This window comes from Jaculus jaculus, chromosome 1 (assembly GCF_020740685.1).
Source record: "Jaculus jaculus isolate mJacJac1 chromosome 1, mJacJac1.mat.Y.cur, whole genome shotgun sequence".
Taxonomy (NCBI): domain Eukaryota; kingdom Metazoa; phylum Chordata; class Mammalia; order Rodentia; family Dipodidae; genus Jaculus; species Jaculus jaculus.
This window is the reverse complement of record NC_059102.1, coordinates 47,034,223-47,057,297: the sequence shown is the minus strand read 5'-3', so window position 1 is coordinate 47,057,297 and position 23,075 is coordinate 47,034,223. Positions and strand designations below refer to the sequence as shown.

Here is a 23,075-nt window from a genome sequence, read left to right as displayed (position 1 = left end):
CATGAATACAGGACTTCCGGTTAAGATGGCGGCGTAGGTACCACGCCAAAACAGCCTGGGGGGGGAAAGACCAAAAAAAACTCAGCAAAATACACACTTTTACTAAAAAGTGAGGTGTATAGGAAGTTGAGGCGGCAGCGGAGAAGTGGAAGAGTTATAGAGCATCCAGAGCCTGCACAGGCGGGAACAGCGGCTCCGGGGCGGCTCAGCTACCCGCTGCAACCGCGGAGCGGCAGAAAACCGCCGGACTCTTGGCTCGAGCCGCAGGACAAGCCAGGTGCGGGATTTTCCCCTCACACCGCGCTCTCCGCAACTCGGGAAACGTGAGGGGAGAGCGGCAGCGAGCAACGGAGGGAGGAGCAGACCGCGAGGTAGAAGCACACGATACAACCAGAACAGCCGCGGCTCCCTCCCCTCCCCTGCCGCCTGAACCCAGCTCCAGCGAACACAGCAGCAGCCCGGGACCTGGCCACACCAACTTGGGCTGACGGCGGGACCCAAGCAGGAGCAGAATTTGGCAGCAACTTCAGCGGCTCCAGCACCGGTACCAGTGGCCCCAGCAGCAGCGGACCAAGGAGAGCAGCGGCTTCGGGTTGAGCAGCAGCGGTGGACACGACAACGGCAGCTTCAGCAGTGGTGGGGGCTCCGACGGTGGCACCTACAACAGCTGCAGAGGCGGCGGCAGCGGCTCAGTTTGCCCCGTAGGAAAAGCAAGTGCCCAGCTCCAGAAATCAGAACAGCAGCCCGACGACCCAGGCAGCAACTTGACTGAGACCACAATCACCCAAGGTAACTGGGATTGCACCAGGGAAGGGTCTCACCTGGTCACAAGCTGACTTGGATACCTCAACAGACCAGAAATCTAAACCTCTTTGTTGATAGAGGATCTGGTCATTATAATAACTACTCTTGCATACATACTCGGGGCTGTTTTTGATGGAATGGGTACAGTGTTTAGCTAAATTTTAGAATCTACCAGTATATTATTCCACTCAGCCTGCTTGAATACTCCTATAGCAGGGAAACTCAACCCCTAAGAACATCTTTGTAGATACTCTGAGAGTCTTAAGAGCCACACCTAATACCTTAAGGTCCTACCCTGAAAATATTTTACACCAAATCAATTGATACAGCTAAGAATACACAGCTAGCTAGAAAATCCAAGCATTAACTTAATCCAAGATGCAAAAATATATACATTATAACACAAGAAACACTAAAAAGCAAGACGATATAAATCCACCTAAAAGTATTAATGCATCAGAAATGTCCTCCAGTGAGAAAGAGTTAGAGGAAATGCCTGAGAAAGAGTTCAAAAGAATAATTATAAATATGTTCAAAGAGGTCAAAGAACACATGAAAACAATCAAAGAAGAAATCAAAGAGGAAATCAAAGAGGAAATCAAAGGAATCAAAGAAGAGGCAGGACACCAATTTAATGAAATAAAGAAGGCAATACAAGACATAAATAGAGAAATAGAAATAATAAAGAAAAACCAGTCAGAATTACTAGCAATGAAGAACACAGTTAATGAAATAAAAAACTCTGTAGAAAATCTCACCAGTAGGATGGATGAGGGAGAGGACAGAATATCTAAGCTAGAAGATCAGGTGGCAGACCTAATGCAGTCCAACAAAGAGAAAGACAAACTTATAGAAAAATATGAGTGGGAATTTCAAGATATTCGGGACACTATGAAAAGATCCAATATAAGAATTCAGGGCATAGTAGAAGGAGAAGAATTCCACTCCAGAGGCATAGTAGGCATCTTCAACAAAATCATAGAGGAAAATTTTCCCCAAATTGGGAAAGAGGTGCCAATACAGATACAGGAAGCCTTTAGAACCCCAGCCAGACAAAACCCAGAAAGAAACTCTCCTCGCCACATTATACTCAAACTTCCAAACACACAAACCAAAGAAAAAATATTGAAAGCAGTTAGAGAGAAAAATCAAGTTACCTACAAAAGCAAGCCCATCAGGATTACAGCAGATTATTCAACACAAACTTTTAAAGCCAGAAGGGCCTGGAGTGATATATTCCAAGTTCTGAAAGATAACAACTGTCAACCAAGGTTACTTTATCCTGCAAAGTTATCCATCCAAATAGATGGAGAAATAAAGACATTCCATGACAAAAGCAGGTTAAAGGAATATCTGAAGACAAAACCAGCTCTACAGAAAATACTTGATAGAATCCTCCATGCTGAACAAAAGGAAAAGCACACATATAAGGAACCTAGAAAAAACCAGCCATACTCAAATACCAGTTAACAGAAGAGAGCACAGGTAGAACAAGTAACACACACACACACACACAAATGGCAAACATAAATACACACCTTTCAATAATATCTCTTAATATCAACGGTCTCAATGCCCCAACGAAAAGACATAGATTTGCAGACTGGGTTAAAAAGCAGGATCCTACAATTTGTTGTCTTCAAGAAACTCACCTTTCTACAAAGGATAGACATTATCTTAGGGTGAAAGGTTGGAAGACGGTGTTTCAAGCAAATGGGCCTAGAAAACAAGCAGGGGTTGCTATCCTAATATCAGACAGGGTGGACTTTAGTCCGAAGTTAGTCAAAAAAGATAAGGAAGGTCACTTTATATTGATTAAGGGCACACTCCAACAGGAGGACATTACAATCCTAAACATATATGCACCTAACATGGGGGCTCCCAAATTCGTCAAACAAACACTATTAGAACTAAGGTCACAGATAACACCAAACACGGTGGTGGTGGGTGACTTTAACACCCCACTCTCATCAATTGACAGGTCATCCAGGGAAAGAATAAACAGAGAGGCATCTGGACTAAATGAGGTCATAGAAGATATGGACCTAACAGATATATACAGGACATTTCATCCAAAGGCTGCAGAATATACATTCTTTTCAGCAGCACATGGAACATTCTCTAAAATAGACCATATATTAGGACACAAAGCAAATCTTAACAAATTCAGAAAAATTGAAATAATTCCTTGCATTCTATCTGACCACAATGGAATTAAACTACAAATCAGTAGCAAGAAAGGCTATAGAGCATACACAAAATCATGGAAGCTAAACAACACACTACTAAATGATGAGTGGGTCAATGAAGAAATCAAAAAGGAAATCAAAAAATTTATAGAGTCAAATGATAATGAGAACACAACATACCAAAATCTCTGGGACACAATGAAGGCAGTTCTAAGAGGTAAATTTATAGCCTTAAGTGCCTATATTAAGAAATTAGAAAGGTCGCAAGTAAACGACCTAATGCTTCGCCTTAAAGCCTTGGAAAAAGAAGAACAAGGCAAACCAAAAAGTAGTAGACGGGAAGAAATAATAAAGATTAGGGCAGAAATTAATGAAATAGAAACAAAAAGAACAATCCAAAGAATTAATGAAACAAAGAGTTGGTTCTTTGAAAGGATAAACAAGATTGATAAACCCTTAGCAAATCTGACCAAAAGAAAGAGAGAAGAGACACAAATTAATAAAATCAGAGATGAACAAGGTAACATCACAACAGATTCCAGAGAAATTCAAAAAATCATAGGGACATACTATAAAAGCATATACTCCACAAAGTATGAAAATCTGAAAGAAATGGATGATTTCCTTGATCTATATGACCTACCTAAATTAAATCAAAATGAGATTAATCACTTAAATAGACCTATAACAAACATGGAGATCCGAGCAGTTATCAATAATCTCCCAACTAAAAAAAGCCCAGGCCCGGATGGATTCACTGCTGAATTTTACCAGACTTTTAAGGAAGAGCTAACACCATTGCTTCTTAAGCTTTTCCAGGAAATAGAAAAAGAAGGAATCCTACCAAACTCCTTCTATGAGGCCAGCATCACCCTGATACCAAAACCAGGCAAAGATAGAACAAAAAAAGAAAATTACAGACCAATCTCCCTCATGAACATAGATGCAAAAATTCTCAACAAAATATTGGCAAACAGAATACAAGAGTATATCAAAAAGATCATTCACCCTGACCAAGTAGGCTTTATCCCAGAGATGCAGGGATGGTTCAACATACGCAAATCTATAAATGTAATACATTACATAAATGGGTTGAAGGACAAAAATCACATGATCATCTCATTAGATGCAGAGAAAGCATTTGACAAAATCCAACATCCCTTCATGATAAAAGTCCTACAGAGACTGGGAATAGAAGGAACATATCTCAATATAATAAAGGCTATTTATGACAAGCCTACAGCCAACATATTACTAAATGGGGAAAAACTGGAAGCTTTTCCACTAAAATCAGGAACAAGACAAGGGTGTCCACTGTCTCCACTTCTATTTAATATAGTTTTGGAAGTCTTAGCCATAGCAATAAGGCAAGAGACACACATAAAAGGGATACAAATTGGAAAGGAAGAAATCAAGTTATCACTATTTGCAGATGACATGATTCTATACGTAAAGGACCCTAAAGACTCTACTAGCAAGCTGTTAGAGCTAATCAAAACCTACAGCAATGTAGCAGGATACAAAATAAATACACAGAAATCAGTAGCCTTCATATATGCTAACAACAAACACACAGAGGATGAAATCAGAGAATCACTCCCATTCACAATTGCATCAAAAAAAATAAAATACCTTGGAATAAACCTAACTAAGGAAGTAAAGAATCTATACAATGAGAACTTTAAGACACTCAAGCGAGAAATTGCAGAAGACACTAGAAAGTGGAGAAACATCCCTTGTTCCTGGCTTGGAAGAATCAATATCGTGAAAATGGCAATCTTACCTAAAGCAATCTACACATTTAATGCAATCCCTATCAAAATTCCAAAGGCTTTCTTCATGGAAATAGAAAAAACAATCCAAAAATTCATTTGGAATCATAAAAAACCTCGAATATCTAAAATAATACTGAGCAACAAAAAAGAGGCTGGTGGTATCACCATACCTGATTTTAACCTATACTACAGAGCCATAGTAACAAAAACAGCATGGTACTGGCACAAAAACAGACATGTAGATCAGTGGAACAGAATAGAGGACCCAGATGTAAGCCCAAGTAGCTATAGCCACCTGATATTCGATAAAAATGCCAAAAATACTCATTGGAGAAGAGACAGCCTCTTCAGCAAATGGTGTTTTGAAAACTGGATAAATATCTGCAGAAGGATGAAAATAGATTCTTCTCTCTCGCCATGCACAAGAATTAAGTCCAAATGGATTAAAGACCTTAACATCAGACCGGAAACTTTGAAACTGCTAGAGGAAAAAGTAGGGGAAACCCTCCAACATATTGGTCTTGGCAAAGACTTTCTAAATACAACCCCAATTGCTCAGGCAATAAAACCACAGATTAACCACTGGGACCTAATGAAATTACAAAGATTTTGCACCGCAAAGGACACAGTGAAAAAAGCAAAGAGGCAACCTACAGAATGGGAAAAAATCTTCGCCAGCTATATATCTGACAAAGGATTAATATCTAGGATATACAAAGAACTCAAAAAGTTAACTAATAAGGAATCAAACAGGCCAATCAAAAAATGGGCTAATAAGCGCCACATGTTCTCCCTCATATGGGGATCCTAGCTACAGATGACTGGGCTTCTGTGTGAGAATGAAAATACTTAGTAGCAGAGGCCAGTAAGTTGAAAAGGAGACATAAAGGGTGGAGAAAGGAAGGGAGGAGGATACTTAATAGGTTGATATTGTATATATGTAATTACAATGATTGTAATGGGGAGGTAATATGATTGAGAATGGAATTTCAAACGGGAAAGTGTGGGGGTGGGGAGGGAGGGAATTACCATGGGATATATTTTATAATCATGGAAAATGTTAATAAAAATTTAAAAAAAAAAAAAAAAAAAAAGGCAAGAGCCACCAAAAAAAAAAAAAAAAAAAATGGGCTAAGGAGCTAAATAGAGAGTTCTCAAAGGAAGAAATACGAATGGCATATAAGCACCTAAAAAAATGTTCTACGTCACTAGTCATCAGGGAAATGCAGATTAAAACTACATTGAGATTCCATCTCACTCCTGTCAGATTGGCCACCATCATGAAAACAAATGATCATAAATGTTGGCGGGGATGTGGAAAAAAAGGAACCCTTCTGCACTGCTGGTGGGAATGCAATCTGGTCCAGCCATTGTGGAAAACAGTGTGGAGGTTCCTAAAGCAGCTAGAGATTGATCTACCATATGACCCAGCTATAGCACTCCTAGGCATATATCCAAAGGATTCATCTCATTTCCTTAGAAGTACATGCTCAACCATGTTTATTGCTGCTCAATTTATAATAGCTGGGAAATGGAACCAGCCTAGATGTCCCTCAACAGATGAGTGGATAATGAAGATGTGGTACATTTATACAATGGAGTTCTACTCAGCGGTAAAGAAAAATGAAGTTATGAAATTTGCAGAAAAATGGATGGACCTGGAAAGTATTATACTAAGTCAGGTAACCCAGGCCCAGAAAGCCAAGCGCCACATGTTCTCCCTCATATGGGGATCCTAGCTACAGATGACTGGGCTTCTGTGTGAGAATGAAAATACTTAGTAGCAGAGGCCAGTAAGTTGAAAAGGAGACATAAAGGGTGGAGAAAGGAAGGGAGCAGGATACTTAATAGGTTGATATTGTATATATGTAATTACAATGATTGTAATGGGGAGGTAATATGATTGAGAATGGAATTTCAAACGGGAAAGTGTGGGGGTGGGGAGGGAGGGAATTACCATGGGATATATTTTATAATCATGGAAAATGTTAATAAAAATTAAAAAAAAAAAAAACATGAATACAAAGCTTATCAAAAACACTAACCATGGACTTCTAGTCAAGATGGCTTCCACCTAACCTCACCTATAGGGAAGGAAAGGCAAGACCCTTAAGGTTCATTTGGGTATTTAGGGGTTTACTGATTCTAGTAGACTTCCAGTGGTAAGGTGGGGAGGAGCGAAGTAGGGAATCTGCTGAATTCCATTCTCTCAGATACCTGACCAGTCCCCTAATACCCTCAAGAAGCTGTCCTTGCCACAGTCCCAGCTGCAGGTTCCTCCTGCAGTAACCACAGGCTAAGTGGGCCCAACCCAGCAGGCTGGCATCCCTGACCTAGGCTTTCCCACCAACATGGGCAAGTGGATGCTGTCCCACTTGCCTCTGCCACCCCACCCCCATGTGTGGACACAGGCCAGCAGACTAGCATCACCACCCTAGGCTTTCCAAGCCACTGTGATGGGCAGACCACAGCGCAAAAGGAATAACATGAAAAATCAAACACAAGTAAATCCAACAAGATTGCCCACTCCCACAATGGAGTAGAAAATACAAACCAAAATGAACAAGCCCAAAACTCTATAGAAGCTCTGAAGAATAGAGTCAGACAAGTGGAAGACAGAAACTCGGAAATGGAAGACAAAACAAAAGAAATAGTTCATGAGTCCAAAAGTTTCAATAAGTTCAAAAATTTGTGTGAACACAACATGAGGGAACTGTGCGATTCCCTTAAATGTCCCAATATTTGGATCATGGGAATACCAGAAAAGAAAGAAATTCAGAACAAAGGCATAGAGAATTTATTCAATAAAATTATTTAAAAACAGAAAAAACTCTTTCCCACTCTCTCAAAAGAAAGTCCCATCAAGTTAAAGAAGTGAATAGAACTCTAAACAGACTATACCAAAGCAGAAATTCTCCAGGACATATTAAGACTCTAAACATCAATAACAAAAAGAAAGTCCTAAAAGCAGCTAGGGAGAAACAATATATTACATATAAAGGAAATCCTATCAGAATTACTTTAGACTTCTCAATGGAAACCCTGAAAGCCAGAGGGCCTGGAATGGAACACTGCAAAAATCTAAAAATTTATGGCTTCCAAGCCAAACTACTCTACCCAGCAAAAGTAGCCCTCATAATAGATGGTTAAAAAAAAAAGTTTCAACAATAAAACTCAGTTTGACAACTATATGAACACAAAGCAAAACCTACAGAGAGTACTTCAGGGAATTCTCCACACAGAAGAATCATATAACCAACCTCAAGTGCCTATAAGAAGCAGATCACAATAACCAAATTCAGAGAAGGCACAAAAAAAAAAGTATAAAAAACACCAAACCACATAAACCGTCACAATATGGCTGGGATTAAATTAAACCTTAAAGTCATTATCCTAAATATTAATGGCCATAATTCACTGATTAAGAGATATAAGCTAACAGGATGGATTGATCTTGGAACAGATCATTCTTAGTGAATTCACTAAATCACAGAAAGATAGTCATCGCATGGTCTCACTCATCTGTGGCTCCAAACCTAAATCTGCCTGAGGTGCTGCCATACCTAAAAAACATCTTGAGGACTGGACAATAGGGAGGGAGGGGTGGGAGGGGTGTATAAGGGTAAGGGTGGGGACACAAAACTTAACCCAAAAGGCAATGGTACAATAAAAATTCTATATCCTAAAAGACAGACTAAACGGTTGAACCTTAATTAGGTCCTTAGCAGGAACATCTGAATGACAGGGCCCTGGAGAGGGTTAAATGAAGACCAGCCTTATTCTTCTCATATTTCTGTCTCCCTCTCTCTCTCTCTCCCTCCCTCTTCTCTCCTCATCTTTTATATTGCCTATCTTTTTCTTCCTTCTTTTCATTGGCATCAGCCTGTAACTACCAGCACCAGAATGCAGTTAACATCCAAGATGAGTTGATGATCAGAGAGGCCTACAAGGTTTCCCAAAAGAAGACAGATTTCTGTCAGAGTGCTTGATGACCCACCAAAGGTTAGTGGTTAGACCTTACTGATGAAGATACCATATGCTGTTGGTATGGAATATGGAGTGACCTGGCTGGAATCTAGAAGAGAGACAGGCCCCAGTTAGCTTGTCTAGTGCCAGAAGATGCTACATAAACAACTTGGGGAAAATGACCAAAATCTGTCCAGGAAACTCATAGTCTAAGCTACTCAGCAGCAAACAACCTGATGTGATGCTCACACAAGTGCAATAGTGGCACACAGCCATGGTGGATAACCAACTGCTCTTGATTTGGTTAATGGATCCACTCAGTGGAACAGAACCATAGCTGGATCTGGAAAACAAGTCAGAACAATATACAAAAACCAAGCCTATTCTCCATTATCAACATCCCACCAATAGTGGGCTACAAGAGGGCCTATACCTATTAAATTCTTTCTAAAATATTAATGGTTATCCCATTTACTGGTGCTGATTCACCCTCTGTTGGAGAATTTGCTTCTCTTTTTCAGATGGACACAGATCCTGAGGAGAGATTCAGCCCATCACACCTCACCAGGGCCCCAGCTGAAACCATAGAGGAACTGGGGAAATGAACAGGAGTGCTGCTTTCTTGGTGAACCTGGTACCAGCACAAGGATGAGGGAGATAGACAAAGAGAATACTCAACTCCTACCAAACCAGATATCCAGAGACACTCTTCATCACTGAAGTAAACCTAAAATGACCCCAACATGGCTCAGGGAAATTCGTGGAAGAGGGGGTGGAAAGGTTGTTAGAGCCACATGTTGGGACACTATGCACAGAGACATTGCCTCGTCCCCAGAACTGAGGGCTACCCCCACAATGCACGACTCATAATACCCAACGACAAGAGTCCCTGTGAAGGAGGGAGGGCAAGGAGGGAGCTAATGATGGTACCACATGACCATGTGCACTGTGTACATAACTAATAAAAAAATTAAAAAGAGAAATGAACAAATCTTTTAAAAACACTAACTATGGAGACAGCATGCTTAGAATAGTAGATTCAACCCTCACTATAAGTAAATCAATAATAAAATCAGAAATAAATATTTTTAAAAATACAAAAGAAAAGTAATGGAATAACTTTCCTTAACAAGAACAATTAAGTATACTGCAATTCACATGAGAGATAATGAACTTAATTCACCACAAGGCCTAGATAAGAATGTGCTGTTGGGAAGTCCCAGATCCTTACCTTATTCCTTATGGTGGGGTCTGCCCTGGCTTCTAGGAGCAGAGGGATAAGTGTCTGGTTTTTCATCTGGCAGGCATAATGTAAGGCAGTGTAGCCATACTGAAACACAGAGGGCCAACCTTGAAGCTCATTGGTCTGTCAACTCCTTGCAAACCTCAGGATCCCACCTCTTTACCAACAACTCACATTTCATAGTGGTCAGCTAAACAAAAACAATCTGCAAATCATGCATGGACAGCCATATTTCTTGTACTGAAATCATTTTCTTCTCTGCCTCAATATGTGCATGGATAAGCCTAAGTATCTTCCCCTTATGTTGAAATATGCCAGGACTTCTTTATAGAATTGTATAGGCTTGAGATTAATGACCTTGATTATTTTACCAACTCAGTAAAGATCTGCAATCCTCTACCATCACTGGGATGTTTCTTTGAACTTATCCTTATCTAGTTTTCACTCATAAATGGGGCTTTCTCTATAAAAGGAGGCTGGGATCATAAGTACAAGTAACAGTTACTAAGATCCAGTGAGCATTTTTTATAGTAAGCATGCCACTAGGAGCTCTGCAGGATTCTGTCCCGCAGGGTTAGTACTATCAGTACCCCACTTTAGCATCAGGCACAGTGATGCAGGCCTGTAATCCCAGATACTCAGGAGGCCGAGGCTGGAGGATCACAAGTTCATGGCCTGCTAGAACTCTAGTATGAGTTCAAGCTCAGCCTGGGTAATTTAGCAAGATCTTGCCTCCAAATAAAAGTAAAAGGCCAGCTAATCTCAGTGACTGAGTACTTTCCTAGCTGCATGATACTCTGGGTTCCAACCCTACCGCCACATCTCTTCATAAATCCACACTGAGAATACTCAGGTGTGTATGTACACAAGGTGCCAAAACCCAAATAAGTAAAACGTGATGAGCTTAGATATACAGGCATTCTTAGCCACTGATGATATTGGCTTTCTTTAACACTGATGACATTCTGTTGTCCTTTTGCTTTCTATATCACCAATGTCAAAATCCTTTCTTTTTAAAATGTCTTATAATGAATTAAGATTTTCCTGTCATGAAATTAGTAGAAGAATAACATTAGTTACTTGACTGGCAATGACAGAGAGAAAGAAGAAAGAAAGAAGGAAAGAAAGAAAGGAAGAAAGAAAGAAAGAGAGAGAGGGAGGGAGGGAGGAAGGAAGAAAGAAAAGAAGGGGAGGAAGGAGGGAAGAAAGGAAGGAGATGGGACAGAGGGAAGGACAGACTATATATAAATGTGTCCAGAAACCTAAAACATGCAACTTTATTAACATCATGGATACTATGTAGAGATGCCACTTCAGATGGTATTCCAAAATGACTAAAAATACATACACAGTCTGTAGCATTGATGTCGACACCAGCAGCCAGGAGCATCCGTACAAGCATCTCATTTTGCTTAGTCTTTGAAACCTGTTGCAAACAGTAAGTACAAGAGCAGTCATTAATCACACATTTTCTCCATCTTGTCAAAAAGTAATCAACTGGCTTCACTTTAGTCTCACACTTTTATGTACATATGCATATTTAAAAATATTTCCCCCACCTCCTCACTCTTTCCAGTATCAGCTAAAGCCACAGTCCTCAGAGTATGCTCTTGAAATAGTAGCCTTAGTCCTCTGTCATGTGCTAATGAAGGAGGGTGGAAGAAAGCTTGATTTTTTTAAAAGGTAATTTTAGTTAAGAGATTGAGGCCCAAAGAGTACCACGTGCCATCTGGCCCTGGCACAAGAATACAACTCTTGGCAGGAATGAAATTCATGTCTGATGGAGACTAATCTACAATGCCCCCTGCTGCCCAGACTGGCACACTATCTAAATAAAATCGCCCAGGTGGGCTGGCCCTGGGGTCTACCCTCCAAATCTACAAGCCAATCAGGTCTTTGCTTGCATATCTGAATCTGATGCTATAAAAGCTATGGCCTCCCGCTCGCTCCCCCCCACCTCTCCCCCCCCCCCTCTCTCTCTTTCTCTCTCTTCTCGATATGCATCTCTCACCAGGTTTTATACTGCGCTGCTCAGACACCCATGAATCTAGCCTCTACCTCCACCCAGCCTGGCGGGGTGGCGGTGGGAAAGTATATCATTGGTTCTTGATCTGAGCTTTTTTGCTTGTCTCTGATTTATAGTTTGAAATAATTTCTCCCTTTGATTACTTGCATGATTTTCCTTTAATCTCCAAATCCAACATGTGTGTATTCCCTCACACTCTAGATCTACTACATGGGTGTTCTCACCAACCCTAGGCTTGCTACCTGTGTAACTTCTTTAAACTCAGGGTAACTATGAGTGTAATCCTCTTCATTACTCATTTCTCCTTTGAATCTTCTGGTCTCTGCTTTGATATCTGCCTTTTCATTTTCCTAGACCTTCACCATTTGCCCTTTAAAGTTCCCTATACAAAAATAAATAAATAAAGCACATGGGCCGGGTGCTTTTAATCCCAGCACTCGGGAAGCAGAGGTAGGAGGATCACCGTGAGTTCAAGGCCACGCTGAGACTACATTGTGAATTTCAGGTCAGCATGGGCTCAAGTGAGACCTTACCTCAAAAAAAAAAAAAAAAACATGGCAGATACCATGAAGGTTCCTCCTAAGTCTCCCAACACAAGCTTCTAAATTCTATCTTCCATGTCCATGTGGCTCGACTCTAATCCCTCACAAAAGCCTTAATTTATCTGAAGTAAGCTTTTTTCACATGTCTATAGCTGTACTCTAATCTTTCCTTGAAAGCTTCAGTTCCTCTTAAATGGGCTTTATGCATTCCCCCGGCTCTACTCCAGTCTTTCTCTAAAATCCTCAACTTCTCTTAAAAGGAATCTTATAAACTATGTAGTGTTTTTCACATGAGAGTACGTTTCCTATGTCCCACATTTCCTGATTATGTTCTAGCCTACCTCTCTAAATCCCAGTCTCCCTTAATTAAACCCCATAATTTGTGACTTCCCCCTAAATAAACTTAATTTGTGAGTTATCTTTCTTGACTCTGTCTTTATTAATACTTTATTAAAAAGAGGAAAGAAGTCAAAATTTAGGGTTCATAAATTCTAGGGGACCCTTCCTGTGGTGGTTTGATTTGGGTATCCCCCATAAACTCATGTGTTTTGAATGCTATGTTCCCAGCTGGTGACAATATTTTGGAATTGAAGATTCCTGGAGGCAGTGTATTTTGGGGGACAGGCTTATGGGTGTTATAGTCAGCTTCCCCTTACCAGTGTTTGACACACTCTCCTGCTGCTGTTGTCCACCTGATGTTGGCCAGGAGATGATGTCCACCCTCTGTTCATGTCATTGTTTCCCCTGCAGTCACAGAGCTATCTCGCTTGAACATGTAAGCCAAAGCAAACCCTTTTCCCCCCACAAGCTGCTCTTGGTCAGGTGTTTTCTGCTAGCAATGTGAAGCTAGCTGAAACACCTCTTGAGCCCCCAAATCCTGCATCATTACCAACATATGATGTTAACTAGACTAGGTCAACTAAATGCATTTCCTACATTCAATATTTTCATTTTAGGAGAGGTGAACTGAGGAGTGGCCCCACTGTAAGCCAAGGAACACCAAGCCAAGGAATACAAACCAAGGGCTTATTTCATTGCCATTTCTTTATAGTACCTCCCTGCCTAGAAATATATGATGAGTCACTCCATGGCTCTCCTACACATCTAACCATTTCCCTAAAAGAAGTACTCACCATGAGGAAATACCCGATAAGTAGGACAGGCATTAAAAGAACAATGAGTAGATAATCAAAGAAGGTAAATCTTTTCTTCACAGCATAGTGCAAGCAGGTTCTCTCTTTCTACAATTAAGAAAAAGAATTATTTATTTCAAATTTCATATTTTCAGATTATTGCATGTTTCAGAAATTTTAGTTTATATTTGTTATTTGGGTTTTTTTTTTTTTCATTTTTATGTGGACAACAGAATGTAAAGGGACATAATAGACCTGGTTTAAACATCTAACTGTGCAGCCCTTGCCTTAAGGAACATATATTGGAGGCCACTACTCAAGCTGATCTTCCTGACAGATAAAGAAGAAGTTTCAGGAATTGTTCCTCACAGGCCTTAATTGCAAAATGCAGGTGTTTTCTGTTATCTATGAAATGGGATGACCCCTCTGCAATGTACCATGACCTTCATGTACCTCTCTGTTTCTAAATACCTTTGTGATTACATAGCATAGAATGTTTCTTACTTCAGTTCCACCTACGTCACCTATGTAATGAATACCTGGTGGCTTTTTTTGTAATGATGGCCCCTTGTTGAACAGCAACTTAATGCTGACTTTGTGTTTTAACTTCCATCCTGTTTTACGATGAACGTCTTGTGGTTTTCTCCAATAAAAGCTGACTCTCCCAGCAATTTGGGGCTTCATCCTGAGATCCCAACCGCTGGGGTACAGTCCAGCAGTACCAGTCTTTCTTCTTTTTCTTTTCTGTCTTTTTTACCCAATAAAACGTTGCCTCACACTCCGTGAGTCTATGGTCTTACTTGTTTGTGCAACACTGGATGCCATAACATAAGGTACCAATGGCATTTTTCTTGGGGGACACAATTGGTTACTTAACTCAGTGTTCCATGTACCAGAATATTGAGCTATTCAGTGCAAAATAAACACCACAGAAGGATCAAAGGTAAATAACAGAAATGAATGTGCATTTTACAAGTCATCAAGAGAATAATTCTCACACTTGTTTTAGTTTCTGGGAGGAAAATGTTCTGACACGCAAGCACAGAACATGAACTTAGCAGGAAAAGCTCCTGATGACCCTTTAGTCCCCTACAGTGGACAGTTACCCATTATGCAGTTTGTTCACAGTGAGAATGTAGCTATGTGGTGATTTTAATATGTTCCTTCATGTACACAAGCAGTGTTAAAAACGAAATATAAATAAAGTAACTGCTCATGTGTATGTCAGTTTTTATCAGGTGATAGGCTTGAGCTTTAAGGACTACTAGGGAATGTGCATCATTAGGGCCTCATGATCAAAGGTGGCCAGAAACATGCACAAGTATAATACAAGACAAGTAAGCACAACACAAGGCAGCTGGAATACCAAATAAATACCAGGTAGGGAGCAGTAGAGGGAAAGCAGAAGTTAGTGTACACTGAAGAGAGGCACTGTTCTTTAAGAAAATGTTTTCCTACATATCAAAGTGTACATTTTATCTGTAAAATTTTTAGAAAATAGTAAATAATATAATGGGAGACTTTCAGTTAACCATTATCTAGAAATCCAGAGTTAATTATTGATATTATGCCATAGTTACTTCAGGTCTCTCTAAGTAAACATGTAAAATTTTTAAAGGTAGGATAATACTACAAATTCAAAATTATATGTTCTCTTTTTACATTTACAGAGGCATATTTAGAATATATAGGGGCTGGGTGAAGCAGTGTACATCTTAAATCCCAGCACTAAGGACACTAGGAGGATCACTGTGAGGTAGAGCCACAGAATGAGTTCCAGATTAGCCTAGGCTAGAGTGAGACTGGACCTTGAAAAAAAAATAAGAATATTATACATTATAATGATATTGTTACTTATTTATATTCGAGCAGAGAGAAACACAGAGACAGAATGGATACACGAGGGCCTCTAGCCACTGCAAATGAACTCTAGGACACTTTGTGTATCTTGCTTTATGTGGGTACTGGGGAATCTAATCCATGTTGTTAGACTTTGGAGGCCAGTGCCTTAATGTCTGAGCTCTCTCTCCAACCCTGATTATACATTTTCATATCATTTTTTAAGCAGAAGATTGAAATGGCTACATGGATTTGCACTGAACAGAGCTATTCTAATTTATTTTGACAAACTCTATTCATTAGAATTTTCCAGCTTTTAATTATTTTCATAAGTAATGCCAAAACTTTATTTACAAAGTTTGTCAGCAATTTTATATTTGTCCTTTGAATATATTTGTGTTTTGTTTTTTTTTTTTAATTTTTCTGAAATCAAGAGAAAGAGAGGGAGAGTATTGGCACACCAGAGCCTCCAGCCACTGCCTACGTAGTGGACTTGTGTGACCTTGCACTTGCCTTACCTTTGTGCCTCTGGGTTATGAGGGATCTGGAGAGTCAAACATGGGTCCTTGGGCCTCACAGGCAATCACATTAACTGCTAAGCCATCTCTCTAGCCTCTTTGAATATATTTGTAAAAGTAGACTTCCAAGTATGAAAAGTATTTATATTTTCATTTTGTACTAGAAAATTGTGCCCCAGTAACAGTCTAATAACTTAAACTTCCTTCCTGGTCAATACTTCTTTTGTTTTCTTTTCTTCTTTAACATCAAAGAATCTTTATACTTTTTATTTATTTTAACATCATGAAAGTTCCATAAATTTAAAGTGGAAGGTAAGCTGTCCAATAAGAGCCATATAATTTATATAATAACAAAAGTAATTTTAAAAGTTTGTCATATGACAGGTTCTTCTGGTGCAGACAAAAAATTAATAGAAATAATTGACTAGAAATAAAACATCACTAGACCAAGATATGAAAGAACTATACTTCATTTCAGGGAAAAATCCAAGTAATTTCTGTGTTAGAAAAATAAAGTACATGTCATAATATACATTGCCATGCTCCCTTAACACAGGGCTACTTAGATTCTTCAAATTGAAAAAATATACAAGCATAATCCTGTCTGTACATTCAGGAACAATCACATGACTTGTTACATACAATTCTCTCATCATACAAAAAGCTTCAGTTAACTGTTCTAAGCTCTAATTAAGTCAAATGGACTAATGTTAGCAATTATTGAACTGTAAATCAAAGAGGTGTAGAAAGTGAGCGGTTGAATTTTATTCCTTGCCTATAGTACTGGTGCCATTCAATTTATCTTCTTCATGCTTTAGAACAACTTGCAGGCATTGATAGTCAAATGAGAATTGCATTACTACAACAAATGACAGAATTTGTGAGAGAAACAAGTTCAATGTCCTGATTATCTCTGCCATCCTGTAATACAACCCTTATAACTGTATGTGTAGATGTAGAAAGGGATAGGAAAAAAGGCAGATTATAACAGGTATGTAAGAGCATGCTGTGATAGCTATAATACATTTATTTTAAAAACACTGATGTGAGGTAGGCCCACTGTATGAAAACAAGAAATCAGAGCAGATGTTAGTACAACTTTGACCTGATAATTTATGAAAAAGAGTTAGTTTGGATGAGACAAATTTCGGACCTTTATTTGACTATTGTTTGTTTTCAGAGTGGATCTACCATTTTAGGAATTCTGGTACATTTTAACCTGGTGTCATGAACATGAAGGATATGTGGCTAAGTACTGAGCCAAAGTCCCACTGAAGAACAGAAAAACAACAAATTGACAAGACCACAATCTAGTCCTTCTTGATCATTGCACACTCTTCCACTAAAAGGACTAAGGGGGATTTTCCAAAAACACACATCTTAATCCAAGATGTGCAACTACCAATGCAGAAACCCAAGAAACAAGCAAATCAAAGTAAAATAAATCCTCCAAAGATTACTAATCCCATAGTGATGGCCTTCACAATAATTGAATCAGACAGAATCTCAGACAAAGAAGTCAAAAGAATGATTTTAAGTATTAATGTAGTTACCTTCTTATTGCTGGGATTAGTACCTGATAAAAAGATAGGAGGAAAGTTTTGTTTGTTTGTTGTTGTTGTTGTTGTTTTTTCTTACAGTCTTGCAGGAAAACTCCATGATGACAGGAGAAAAAAATGAGATGGGCACAGGCTGGACATGACCTCTACCACAGTGGGTAAAAAACAGCAGGAGAATGGCCTGAACTCTGAAAAGGGGGAGCTAGCTATAACAGCCCACCGCCAACACCTTCTTCAACAAGGCTACAACTCACAAGTTGCCACCAGCTAAGGACCAAGCATTCAGAACACATGAGTTTATAAGGGGCATCTGATTCAAAACACCATGAGTATGTTCAGAGTAACCAAAAAGTACATATCATGGAACACATTATAGATTAAAAGTACATATAATGGAACACATACAAACAGAATAATGAAATAAAAAAGCCAATACAGGACAAGAAAATGAGATTGATTAAAAAAATGTTGAAATAATCAATCTGAAATGCTGGAAATGAAATGCTCAATAAATGAAATAAAACTCCAAAGGAAAACCTTAAAAAAAAATGATAAAGGGGAAAGTATCAGGACTTAAAGACAAGGTAAGTGAATTGGAACACTTAGCCAGTGACAAAAATAAGCCAGTAAGAAAGAACAAACAGAATAGATGAAATCTATGGGATACAATGAAGATACCAAATGTACAAATAATGAAGATAGACTAAGGAGCAGAAATTCATGCTAAAGGCATAGAAAATATTTTCAATATTTCTTAGCAGAAATTTCTTAGTAGAAGTTTTCCCAAATTTAGAGTAATAGATGGCCATCCTAGGGAATCTCCTCATGCCATATTACAGGGAAACCTGTGAATTTGCAGCAAAAAGAGAATGAATACTGAGGGGTTCAATAGAGAAATATCAAATCACATACAAAATCATGTTACCAGAACAATGGCAGATTCCTTAACCAAACATTAAAAGCCAGAATGGTTGGAATGGTACCTTTCAAGCTCTAAAAGATGATACCTGACATCCTAGATTACTATATCCACATAAGCTATCTGTCGTACTTGAAGAGAAATAAAAAATTATCATAATAAAAAAAATGAAAGAATTTATAACTATTGAACCACCTCCTCAGAACACACTTGATGGAATCTTTGAGATTAAAATGAAAGAACATACCCATGAAGCTATAAGAAAGAATATACCATGCTAGAACAGTACATAAATGAATGTGGACTAAAAATACAACACACACACACACAAATAAAATGATACCCAGTAGAAATAAAACAAATCTTTACATTTGTTTAAAAAATAATAAAAATAAAATGATAAAGTTAATATACCTTTGATGAAATAAATGGTCTCATTTCCTTAATCAAAAGATACAGATTAGAAGATTAAATTAATTAAAAGGATCTGTTTATTCACTCCAAGAAATATACCTCAACACCAAATAAAGAAAAGCCTTTCAACCTTTCTCCCTCCCCCTTCTTTCTCTCAAAAAAATGAATAGTTTTATTTAAAAATTACTTAGAATACATAGTCACTTAATGCTAATTTAAAGAACAATACATCAACAATTCTGCATTTCCAATTTCATAAAACAAATGAGTAACTGCCACTCAGAGGTAACTTCAGTACCCATTCTTACCACTAGATGGTCATCTCCACAAAAAATAAAGAAATAAAGATCTGGGTTAAATGACATCACAGGATAAATTAACCTCAGAACATATCTACAGGGAAAAATATATCCAAACACTACAGAATATTCATCATGAGTCATGGTGCCACATGATCTCTAAAATAGATGATATAAGACATAATGCAAACCTTAACAAATAAAGGAAAACCAAAATAATTTCTTACAATCTATCTGGCCACAATAAAATAAAATTCAAGATCACTAGCAAGATAAGCTACAGAATATACATGAACTCATGTATATTAAACAACATACTAATAGATGGTGAATGGTTCATCAAAGAAATCAATAGGTAAATTTAAAAGTTCACTAGACTAAAAGGAGCAAGAATGCATAGCATGACAAAATCTATAGGAAACAATAATGAAATTCTAAAATAAAAGTTGATAGCAACAAGTGCCTACATTTGAAAAAAAATTCAAAGAAATCTAAAAAAAAAAATAATTAGTGATGCATCTCAGAGACTTAGAAAACAATAGCAAGGTAAGCTCTAAGTCAACAGACAGAAAAATAATGAAGGGACTGAGTGCACCTCAGCACCTCCTAAATTAGAACACAGGACGCATCCCTGCCCTAGCAATTGGTCTATGGAGGCATTCCACTCAGAATTTGCATTCCATGCAAATGTTCCTCCTCAACTACAAAGCCGGTTTAGCAAGTCTTGGATCAATGAGACAATGGAAGGAAGGAAGGAAGCAAGCAAGAAAGGAAGGAAGGAGGGAGGGAGGGTAGGAAGGAAGGAAGGGGAGGAAGAACAGAAGGAAGAGAGAGAAAAAGAGGGAGGAATGAAGAGAGAAGGAAAGACAGAAATGGGGAGAGGATAAAGAAGTGGGAGGAAGAAAAGATCAAGTTTGTTTCATTTCAGAAATACACGAACAGTTCAAATTAGGCATATCACTAAATGTTACAGAAAAGGGCAGACTTGACCGTGTCTATAAATGCAGAAAAAGCTTTAGAAAAAAAAAAAAATCTAATATCCCTTTATGATAAAAGCCATGAAAAAGAGTCAAAGAAATGTATCTCAATATAATAAAACCTACCTATGACAAACCTATTGCCAACATTAAATGGTAAAAGAATCAGAGCATTTTCAAAACCAGACACAAAACAAGGGTGTCCACTTTCTTCAGTCATATTCAGTATAGTGCTTGGTGTCTTAGCTACAGTAGTAAGATAAGAAAAAAGGAAATAAAAGGAGATAAAAACAGGAAAGGAAGAAATCAGAGCACCTTTATTTGTTTCATATATATATATATATATATATATATATATATGTTTCATATATATATATGTTTCATATATATATATATGTTTCATATATATATATATGTTTCATATATATATATATATGATGGAATTGTTAAGAATGTATATTCATATGTATGTATGTATGTAAATATATACATATATATATATATATATATATATATATATATATATATATATATTCTTAACAATTCCATCACAAAACCTCTTAGATCTGCTAAACATTTCCAGGAAGACGTAATCTCTATCTATTCTGAAGGAACTTGACTAATTCTTACTGTCCCAGGGCATGGATCAAAAGTGAGACCTCCTTCCAGCCACAACCTGTAGCGCGGCATCAGGATATGGCAATCCAAACCTTACTTCCTTGAGGGAGTTTCTGCTGGCACTCAGATTAAATGGCCATAAAATCCAGACCTAAACAAAGAATCCCACTGCGCCCACCCACCCCCCATCATGCAGGTTTTAATTACCTTGAGTCACAGGTACTCAAACCCTTCCCTCACAGCGCAGCTCTCTCCCTCGCTCTTCCTAAAATCCTTAAAATCTCCTGGGGCCCCTTACATGGGGTTCCAAGGCTTCTCCTCCTTTTGCTTTGGATCGTGCCAGTCTTTCCTGGCATGAAATAAAACCTTAAACCTAAGAGCGAACTCCGTTCTCTGTTAAAAACCCCAGAGCTGACATATGGTGCCATGACTCAAGTATTACCAGGACTGGTTGTGTTCGTGGGCACTACCCCACTCCTTGTTCCTCCCTTCTGCCAGGCCAGGGCTACCACACTCAACCCTGGCTTCCTTTTCTGGCGCAGCAGATGGTCAGGACAACTATGGTGAAAAAACATCTCACCACTGAATCAGGCGACTCCCACGTGGCAGGTCTCCAGCCCCACTGCTCTGAAACAATAGAGGAACAATGACGTTTTTTCTCTGCTGTCCTCGAGTCACACTTTTGATGGAAGAGATGGTAAGGATGATTGCGCTCCTCTCTGCCAATGCATTGCCAGAGCTTGTAACTTTTCACATCCCCTCAAACTGTCTCCGCCCCATGGTTCAGAGTTCTGGGCCTCCTTGTTCTGAAATTCAGCTCAAAGTTTCTTTTTCCAAAGTCGGCTTGCTCCACTGGGCACTTTGCGCTCCTGGAGCCAAAGTCACTGGGCACACTCCAGAGTTAGGAGCCATAATGGACCACTGAATCTCACAACACAATGTTCCTTCACAGTGTCACAGCAAAATAGTAAAAATCTCTCCCTCCCCCCCCCCTCTCTCTTTTCTCCCATCCCTCCCTCCATTGGAGGCCACTGACTATATAGATAGGACTTTAGTAGGCATTGATTTTGCCAACTCTGTCCCCCTAAATTAAGCCCAGTAAGAACTGAAAAAGTCCCTCCAGCACTCTCAAACCCTACATCATTTGGAGTTTATGCCAAGACTGCAAGATATTATGGGATAAGTTAGTGAAGCTGTCTAAAATGTCTGCACAGTTCCAAACAGGTTTCAAGCCTGACCTTCAGGCCATCCTTCCGAATGCACTATTTTGTCTTTCGTGCCTCTTGAGCGCCACCTACAGGATATTCAGGATATTCTGCTTTCCCACGGAAATCTGCCTCTGGTCATAAACCAGGAATCTCTTTCCTCCTAAGGCTTCCATTGGGATAAGGGAATGGCCAGGGACTAACAGCCACATGGAAAGATGGGAACTCTGTTCTCTCCCTAGACGCTGAGGCAAAAATGTGCGTGCCTGAGGCTGTCAGACAGAGCCCACATTGAGTAGTCATGAGAGCAGCAGCCACGGGAATTGTTCTTATGATGCCAGGTGAAATTATTGAGACCTACCCATGAACTAAAGATGCACACCCTCCCGCAGGGCATGCAAGCCTCTCCTACACTGCAGTCATGGCGGAGCCGTCCCAAAGTCAACAGAAAATAGCGTCACTTTTAAAGGTAAATTGATAGTAGTTGCCTTGTTTTTAAGGAATAACTTTTTTTTCCCCTAAGAATAGTTATCCTTTCGAAAATACAAATTTGAGGTTAAAGATTGTTTAGTTATATGCAAGAAATAATCAGGATGGCAGTTTGCCTTTAAGACTAACAATGATAAGTCTGACGAAATCAGAAGTGGCATCTGTTGTCTACATTGCTTATATGGTAACATTAGCTTATTGGGTACTCATATAAATAAAAATACCAGATTAGCCCAAGTCCTTCTCACTTTACAGTGTCACTAGATTGTTTAAGAAAAGGTTAGATGTCTTTCTCCCCTTTAATCATATGGCATATTCTTCATTTAATGCCTAAGGCTGGCAAGCCACTGACTGTTCTTTCCATGTAGATTTATGTTTTAATGTCCACAAACCATATAACTAAGTGTACAGCCATTATGTGTTCTGATTTTACAACGTGCACATGTACATTGCTGTATTTTAAGATAATACCAAGTTTCCATAGGTGTGTTTCTAATGTATTTAAAATAATTCATCTCTGTGCTTTGGGCTTTAAAAGAAAAGTGCTTACTGCAATAACA

At 38.9% G+C, this 23,075-nt stretch overlaps 1 protein-coding gene across 1 annotated transcript in view; it reads right to left on the bottom strand.

The window, feature by feature from the left end:
• The window catches only part of Ankrd22 (ankyrin repeat domain 22), a 48,882-nt gene that overhangs the window by 1,121 nt on the left and 24,686 nt on the right, over positions 1-23,075 (bottom strand). Inside the window, exons 3-5 of the mRNA XM_045141147.1 lie at positions 13,679-13,786; positions 11,326-11,403; positions 9,966-10,064 (exon numbers count right to left, since the gene is read on the bottom strand). Of these exons, the coding sequence (XP_044997082.1) occupies positions 9,966-10,064; positions 11,326-11,403; positions 13,679-13,786 (285 nt within the window). The remainder of the gene's footprint in view (positions 1-9,965; positions 10,065-11,325; positions 11,404-13,678; positions 13,787-23,075) is intronic.